The sequence below is a fragment of the Lactuca sativa genome, chromosome 4, assembly GCF_002870075.4.
Source record: "Lactuca sativa cultivar Salinas chromosome 4, Lsat_Salinas_v11, whole genome shotgun sequence".
Classification (NCBI taxonomy): Eukaryota; Viridiplantae; Streptophyta; class Magnoliopsida; order Asterales; family Asteraceae; genus Lactuca; species Lactuca sativa.
In genome coordinates, this window is record NC_056626.2 from 101,244,443 (window position 1) to 101,254,225 (window position 9,783).

At 27.6% G+C, this 9,783-nt stretch overlaps 1 protein-coding gene across 1 annotated transcript; it reads left to right on the plus strand.

Annotated features, from left to right (window-relative positions):
• The first annotated feature begins 401 nt into the window (after positions 1 to 401).
• On the plus strand, positions 402 to 9,533 carry LOC111907877 (ankyrin repeat-containing protein At5g02620). The gene is made up of 4 exons (XM_023903693.3): positions 402 to 1,133; positions 1,242 to 1,382; positions 6,114 to 6,679; positions 8,635 to 9,533. The coding sequence occupies exons 1-4, from the start codon at positions 614 to 616 to the stop codon at positions 9,322 to 9,324; spliced, it is 1,917 nt and encodes a 638-aa protein (XP_023759461.1). The 5' UTR covers positions 402 to 613; the 3' UTR covers positions 9,325 to 9,533.
• The last annotated feature ends 250 nt before the right edge of the window (positions 9,534 to 9,783 follow it).

Consider the following 9,783-nt stretch of genomic DNA (forward strand, 5'->3'; position numbering starts at 1 on the left):
AACTCACATCTAATTTCATTTATGTCTAAGAAGGGTTTTGTTTTGTTGGGCAAGTAATTGCTCTGTAACCGTTTCTATCTGCTCAATTTGAAGCCGTAGACGTTGAACTCTTTTAGACATTATATTAACTGGTTAATTAAGAGGCCTATAAAAGCGAAAATATGGTATAAGCAAAAAAATTAGATATTCTTATACTAGCCTTAAAAATCTGGTTGAGACTTTAGAGTTTCAATTTTATACCCAATTTTTTGCATTAACAATCATAATTTATTAAGATGCACATCCTAGTATGGCCAACTTTTATAAAGAGTTGGTGCTTTGTTCTTTTTTGATCCTCATCGATCATAGTATACTTTCCTTGTTGTCGAATAATTGTTAAAATCTTCTTATCAGCTACATTCCATACCATTTAGAATTTTATTTAAAGTAGTTAGCGATTCTATACTTGGATGAACTTCCAAAGTTATCAAGATTCCATGCCAAATGAATTTGTTTGAATCCTTGCTATAAATATCAATCAAGGTTCCAGAAATTACAAAGGTCTTGACATACTCTTCTCCTCTTTCTCCCACCCACCCACTCACTCACACACACACACACACAAACACACCAAATGGCTCTCTCAAAAGAGGAAGACTTGATGATTAATGCAAATCTGTATGAAGCACTGATGAGCCAAACGGATGATAAAGTGATCGAGTTATGTAAAAGAATTCCCAAGGGTCCTTTGCATACACTTACCATACACGAAGACACCGTCCTCCATATGGCAACTTATCATAAGAAAACCGACCTTGTACTGAAGCTCCTAGATATGGTGTCAGAATGTGATACTCACAAACTCACATGGCAGAATAATGGTGGAAACACCATTCTCCATGAGACTGGCACAAACAACAAGACAGTCAAGGTTGCAGTGGAGTTGCTACGCAGGGCTCCTATGTTGCTTAACATGACCAACAAAGAGGGAGAGACGGCATTATTTTATGCAGCTCGCCATGGCAAGACCAGACCCTTTCGGTTCCTTCACGATGAAGTCCGTAGAGCAATTCAAGGACCAGATTTGGCGACATTTCTTCGAAGGGATGATCAGTTTACAATACTCCACATAGCAGTTCTGAGTAGAAACTACAGTAAGTGTGTGTGGGTGTGTGTCACAAAGTTGTTCTCGTTGAAGTTATAAATTAAGTAATTTCTTAGTTGATTAATTAATGCTTAACTTTTTTTTAAACTTTTTGCAGTGATTGCTCTCGAGATAGCAGAAAATTATAGAGAGTTAATCGGTGAAAAGGATGCAGATGGCATGACAGCTCTTCAACATCTTTCAACTACTAAACCAGAATTTCATCCTAAAAATTTCTTCAAGCGCATGATATTCAAGGGTACGTAACACCTATTATTATTATTATTATTATTATTATTATTATTATTTTGAACGGTGTGTTAAGTTTGGCAAGTTAGGTTAGGTGTTATTGTTAGTATATCAATACAAGACAATTTAAATATCAGTATAAAATATCATATTAAATTTAATATATAAATCAAAATATTATTTTATATCCAAAAATATAAACCAAAATATTAATTAAACTTAAAAGTATTAATCGACTATTTTTAGAATGATTTAAAACGTTTAAATTTTTAAATTTAAAACCTAAATAGACATGTTAATAAAGTAACTAAAAAGTATCAAAAACAATTTTTTGTAATATATTGAAAACTGTTATATAAACCATAAAAACCATAGTTACAAAATTAATTAAATTTTTATAGTAAAATTTTATAATTATTAATCAACTATTTTAAATAAATAAGTTTAAATAATTATCAATTAAAAAATATACCAAAATTTTAAAATCAGTTATAACTTCAAATTTAATATATAATTACAAAAAATAAATGTTTCTATAAAATATTTAAAATATATTATTTAAAACCTTAAAATCTTTAATTGTGATTGTGATTTATCTAATATATCTTTATGACACATGTCATAATATTAAATAGGTGTTGTGTTAAAGTGAGACATAACAAAAAGAAATTAAAATTATTCTATTATTAATATATGAATTTTCACTAATGATTTGTATATCCATTTGAAATTCACAAACTTTTTAAATTTCAACTAAATATATCTAATTTATTAATTTGAATATGTGAATATGAACGTATTGATTGTAATTTTTTTTTTTGAATTTTAAATATAATATATTTAAAATGGTTAATTTGACTATCACGTTCAATCTTAAATATATATCAAAATATCAAACTAAATCCAAAATATAAATCAAAATATCAAATAAATTAAAATATTCAATTTTTTTTTTTTAAATTAATGGTTTAAAATGTTTAAATGTTTAAAATATAAAACCTAAATCAAAATCTTAAAGTAACTAAAGAGTATAAAAACATTTTATTTAAAAATAATTGAAAGTTTTCCAAATAAATGATTATTAAATTAGTAATCATTAATGATAGTTAAAACAAAATAAAATAAAGTTATAATTTATGCTCGTTACGTTATATAAAAATTAAATAAGTAATTTTTTTAAAATTAATTATTCATAACGTTAATAATAATACTAAGTCGAGAATTATATTTAGTTTTATTCACATGTTAGCCGTTAGTAATAACGAAGGTTTTAAATAACGTGAGACTTCACTTGACGACAATGTTAAACCTCAATCTTTTCCAAGCCTTGATGAGCCACATCGTTTGTAAGGCGTGACTTAAGTCGATAATTTTGTATATAATTAATATTTTTATATGTATTTTCAACCATTATTCTATTTTATACACATATATGAGTTAAGACGACGTTTTGGTAAAGATTGGCGGCAGACACAAACCTTAGAGCCATGTCGCACCACGACGAACCTATGACGAGTTTTTTAGAACATTTGTAGTGACTATTAAATGATATTATTTTAATAAATTTTATAATATGGCTCAAAATTCGATACAATATTATTAATGTAAGTATTGATTGTTAGTTAGTTAATATCAATCACATAACTGTTTTCAAATTATGGCCTAACTTTTATTTTTATTTATTTATTATTTGTTTTTTTTTTTTTAAATTTGATCAAAATATTAAATTTTATTATGAATTCATTCTAATAATTTATAAATTCATTTTTTATACAACATTTTTTAATAATTTTAAGATTATTTAGAACTTTCTAAAGTTTTATTTTTCTTAGTTTTGGTTAACAAATTATATTTGTACAACATTTTAATATATTTCTTTTAAACAAACGTACTTTGTTAATGTTTCATAAAAATTACATTTTTTTATAATTTTAATTAGAAGTTTATAAGTTTTTTATAATTGTTTTAGTTTGATGTTTTAATTTGTTTTACATTTTTTAAAATTTTCATATGACGTATCTCTAACAATAAGTATTTTAATATTTTATCCATCCCAAAATTATTGTCTACATTTGAGTTTTTAAGTCTCTTTTGTTCATCATTGACATTAAATAATTTACTTTTTGTTATATAATTTTTTATGTAAGATATATATAACAGATTATTTTTTAAATGTATTTTCATTATTATAAGTTTTATAAAAAATTATATAACACAAATAAAGTTATTTATGGCCAAAGTTGATATAGAAAGACTTCAAAAGTCAAACGTGGACAATAATTTTAGGACGGAAGGAATGTATTATAAAAAAATATCAAAGAGTTATAAATGATCTTTAAAACATTTGAAATATTTTATAAAAAGTTATAATATTGTAATAAAATTTTAAAATTTTTACAAAATAATTGGTTTAAAAGTAATGATATGAAAATTATATGAAAGTGCAATTTAAAAAAAAAAACACTATAACTCAAATTTAAAACGTTATATTAAAAAGACTATAGATAAATTATAAGTAAATAATCTTAAAAATGGTTATAAAAAATTCTAATAAAGTCTTAAAATTTTTATAGCAAAATAAAGTTGTAAATTAATCTAAATTTGAGATGAATTTTTAATAAAATTTAGTATACAGACTCAATTTTTAACAAAATTTAATCTTTAGGTCAAAAGCTTAAAATTAAAAATAAGGATGACCTCATGAGACATGTAAACATACAAAAAACGTGAGTGAGTTATCTTTTTAAAAAATAAAATAGATTTGTTGGCGATTTTTTTTAGTTAATTCAAGTTCCGAAAATAATATTTAAAAAAAGAATTTTTGGATTTTTCCATTTATTTTTCATTTTAAAATTGTTTTTTGAATATGTACAGCGTAATATTCTATTAGAATATTTCACGTATTTTTCAAAAAAAATGGATTTATTTTTATTTTTATTTTTATTTTTATTTTTTTTAGTTAATTCAAGTTCCGAAAATAATATTTAAAAAAAGAATTTTTAGATTTTTCCATTTGTTTTGCATTTTAAAATTATTTTTTAGAATATGTCAGTGTAATATTATATTAGAATATTTCACGTATTTTTCAAAAAAAAAACGGGATTTTTTTTTTTATTTTTTTTTAGTTAATTCAAGTTCCGAAAATAATATTTAAAAAAAGAATTTTCGGATTTTTCCATTTATTTTTTATTTTAAAATTATTTTTAGATTTCGTCTCACGGTCTCACAAAATTAGAATGGTCTCAAATGAATCTGAACATAAATATATATATATATATATATATATATATATATATATATATATATATATATATATATATATAATGTTAGGTTTTATGGAAAACAAAAAACTATAAAAATGCATAAAAAATACTTATAAATCATAAAAAAAAATTTTGAATTTTTTGATGAAAAATAATAAGTTTTTAAATAAATTCACTGTTTTTTTTTTTTTGAAAAACGTTTTAAAAAAAATTGTTCTTTTTTCAGCGAATTTATTAAAAAACCTGCGATTTTTTTATAAAAAAATTAAAAAAATATAGTTTTGTAGTCTCTAAGTATTTTTTAAAGCATTTTTAAGGTTTTTTTGTTTTCTAAATAATCTCTCTCTCTCTCTCTCTCTCTCTCTCTCTATATATATATATATATATATATATATATATATATATATATATATATATATATATATATATATATATATATATATATATATATATATATATATATATATATATATATAACAATTTCCATACCTAAGACTACAATAAATTAAATAATACAACATCATAAAATGTAATTAACTAAATTGTGGTTTTAATTACATAATGTTAATACATAATAAAATAAATTTAAATAAAACTTAGTACCAAAAAATGTGGTCACATGCATTTTGGTTGAGTTTTGGAGTAAATGCTTTATCCACCACGATTTTCCAATTAATAAATTCTTTTGGATTTCACAGAAAAAAAATGGACTGACATTAGGTAGTATAGGTGGATATGGTGTGATTTGTTCTGGTTATTGGCCAAAATGGAATCATAAACTGCAAGCACTATTATTATATTCTCAAAACCAAATAATATGGTTATGTGATTTTTTTTATGTGGTTTGGTTTTATGCAAAGTTAGGGTTCGATTTTTAACCACATAGGTTTGTGGGTTTTGTACGATAAGTTAATTTTTCTTACTAAAAATAATTTGAACCGGATTACAGTCTAAATGAAACAAATGAGTTTCTTTGAAACAAAGCTTTAACCCAAAGGGTTAGGCCTAGAACAAAAACTCACAACAGCAAATGCCTAAATTTCCACATTGCCTCTCAAACCTCTTTTATAGAAGAGAGATTCCACTCTTTTCTTTGTCTAAGGCAATATGGAACAACTATATGCAAGATAATGAAGGAAATGACTAACTTCCATCTATAACTAGCTAGAAGAAAATGTTATGCATCACTTATAGGACCGTCAATCTTAAATGGCCTGAACTGATTGATTGAAGTACCCATTATTTTGTTGTTTCTAAATTGTAAGCTTTCTATTGTTTTTCGATGTTTTCCCTATTTCCCCTCTCTAGTTTCTTAATAGAGATTTGTTATTGAAATCATTATTTAAACAATAAAAAAACATAAGGCCTCGGTGCACCAGGATCACCGTTTTACATTTATGCTCATTTGATCATCGGAAATGCTAGTTATTCAACCATAAAAGACCTAACAATTATATATGTGGCGTTTTTCATGTCAGTGATCGATACAGATATTGAGTATGAAGGATATCTGATGTTCAGATATTTAAAAAAACTACGGAAACAAAAACATGCATGTGAATGGGCAATGAAAATTGCCCAATTGTTGATAAAAGAAGACAACTCATGGGAAAAGACTGAATCATGGACAGATATGCGTGGTTCTAAGTTTCATGAATATGGAAAGAGTACATCCACAGTTAAACAAGAAAAAAAGATTTCAATAGCTCATGAAGTTGATTATCACAAGCCTGATACCCCATTGTTGTTAGCAACCAAACATGATTCTACGGAGATTGTTAAAGAAATATTGAAAGTGTATCCACAGGCTGTAGAACATGTTGATAAAGATGGGCGTACCATTTTACATTTGGCAATCTTGCACCGAAGACATAAAATCATAGATGTTGTTGAAGATATGAACTATCCATTGGAGCGACTAAGAGGAAGGCTTGACAAGAATTTTAACACCTTATTGCACATGGTTGGTCAAAGAGTTGATGAGCTAGCAGAGGACGTCAAACATCCTGCTCAACAATTGAAAGATGATCAACGTCTATATAAGGTCATTAATTCAGTACTTATTTACATGCAAGTTATTATGCTACAAACTAAACATGAATATGGTTTTAGATAGGGGAAAATGACTCTTGAGGGTAATTAACTTGTGTGTTTGTACTCATTTGGTCCATTTTTTTTTTGTATTCAATATACCATCGAACTTGTTGTTGGTTTTTACCATAGCCCTTTTGACCGGCTTTTGACCTGTGATAGCCGGTCAAAGGGTTATGGTGAACACAAACAACAAGTTTGATGGTATATTGAGTACAAAAAAAGGAAAAGGACCAAATGAGAACAAACGCAACAGTTGGTTACCTTCCTGATTCGTTTTCCCTTTACTTATTTACAACAAATCTCACATCATCTCATACTAATATTATTGACTTTATGAGATTCATTCTTGCTTCTCTTCAAAACATAACCTACGAAAGGACATTATTCATACATGTACAACTTTGTAATGCACTTGAATATTTATTAGGGGAATCTTGACTAAGCAGATGTATTTCATGACTACATTTACATTTGCAATCAAATGATTTATCGTATCATGGATTCTAGACAAGTCTACAAACGAGTGGAATCACAAGTGCTGTGATTTTTGAGTTTACTTAGCTTTAAGATCGAACTCATGGGATAAGATACAACATCAATATGTACAATATCATGCTGCTTTTGTAGACACATCACCATAATATTGTACATATTGATGTTGTATCTTATCCCATGAGTTTGATCTTAAAGCTAAGTAAACTCAAAAATCATAGCACTTGTGATTCCACTCGTTTGTAGACTTGTCTAGAATCCATGATACGATAAATCATTTGATTGGAAATGTAAATGTAGTCATGAAATGCACCTGCTTAGTCAAGATTCCCCTAATAAATATTCAAGTGCATTACAAAGTTGTACATGTATGAGTAATGTCCTTTCGTAGGTTATGTTTTGAAGAGAAGCAAGAATGAATCTCATAAAGTCATTAATATCAGTAGGAGATGATGTGGGATTTGTTGTAAATGAGTAAAGGGAAAATGAATCAGGAGGGTAACCAACTGTTGCGTTTGTTCTCATTTGGTCCCTTTCCTTTTTTTGTACTCAATATACCATCGAACTTTTTGTTTTTGTTCACCATAACCCTTTGACCGGCTATCACAGGTCAAAATCCGGTCAAAAGGGCTATGGTAAACACCAACAACAAGTTCGATGGTATATTGAATACAAAAAAAAGAAAATGGACCAAATGAGTACAAACGCAAAAGTTAATTACCCTCAAGAGTTATTTTCCCTTAGATAGGAGAATGTGACATACAAATGGCCAATTTTTAAACAGAAAAAACATCATAAATGGTTCCTGTGGTTTCCCAAAATCTGAAGTTTAGTCCCCGTGGTTTAAAAACGTCATAGATGGTTCCTGTGATTTCAAAACTTTTGACGATTGGTCCTTATTGCTAACTCCGTTAAGTTTGTCCGTTAACTAAAGGAAATTTTCATCTTTTCACGATCACAGGGACCATTTATGAGGTTTTCACTTATTTAAAAAAAATGAAAAAATGAAATAATATGCAAATGGGGTCCTCTCTCTCTCTCTCTCTCTCTCTCTCAAGCTATGATGTTTTTAAACCACGTGGACTAAATTTCAGATTTTGAGAAACCACAGGGACCATTTATGATGTTTTTTCATTTAAACATTTATACGTGATAATCACTTTTTTTTTCAAGGAATGTACTTTTTGGTAAAATTGCTCAATGAATTGCCTTCACTATCTAAAAAATAACACAAATTTATGTTTTGTTTTATCTTTTTTGGAAAATGACACATTTTTTGACTTTTGTATAAAGAAGCTTCACTTAGAAATTAAATGTGTGAGAATGTTAAAAAGATTGTTAAATGATATAATAATTAATTACCTTTTAAAATTCTTATTAATTTAGTTAATGATTACTCTTTGATTTATGTAGAGGGTGGAAAAGCTATGCACAACCTTAGACGCCATGACAAGAAACTCAGACCTAAAGACCGCTTATGAAGTGTTTAGTGAAACCAATGATCAACTTCGTTCAGAAGCGAAGGAATGGATGTGTGAGAATGCAAAAAACTGCTCACTCGTGGCTGTGCTTATTGCAACTGTTGCCTTTACTTCAGTATACACAGTGCCAGGAGGTCCAGATGAGACAGGTCATCCAGTTCTCAAGAAGAAACCTATGTTTCTACTATTTACCTTAGCTGATTCCATTTCGCTTTCAACGGCATTGACATCGGTTATCTTATTTCTCAATATTGTCACATCACAATTTCGGTATAAGGATTTTGCGTCATCTCTTTTTGAGAAGCAGTTTACAGCGCTTGTCCTGTTGATCATCTCTGTGGCAATGATGATGGTGGCATTTGCAGCCACACTTGTTTTAACTATCAGTAGTAAAGCGAAATGGACAGACGTGACCTTATATGGGGTTTCATTCTTTCCGGTGTTTGTTTTCGTTTATGAGTATATGCAACAATACATTGAAGTGGTGAAGGATTTCAAACGAGTACTAAAGCCTATGATGGAAAAAGTAGTTGAGATTCATCATGAGATTTGGAACTATAAACCTCATTCTCTGCATCCACTTATTGATTCCATGGATCTAACAACTCGTTCACCCGTTTAGAGTATAATTTGGATGCCTTGACCATGTTTGTACCTTTTCGTTATTGTTCTTCTTGCCGTGTTGTGTCTCCCAATATTGAATAATTTGCCGTTAATGGAGTGAGTGTTGGCAAAACATCTTGTTAGTTATGTTCTTCTTATGAAGTGTGTTCAAGTTTGTATGGATAATATTTAAGTATGAATAATTATCAATGTTTTTTATGTGGTTTATGGGAATCTAGTTTTAATTATTGATTTATTGTACACTAAGGGTAGAGATTTGTATATTTTATTTTTATACTTTTCTTTTACTTGCTCTCCAAAGACGTTACTTGCAAGTCATGCATAAAATTGGCTTAAAACGACATGCACTATAGATACAAACAAAGAAATATACCTATCTACTCTTCCTATTACTATTAAGAGGTATTTGTTTTAGCTTATTTTTTAGTCATTTATTTATCAATTTATTATTTTTTGG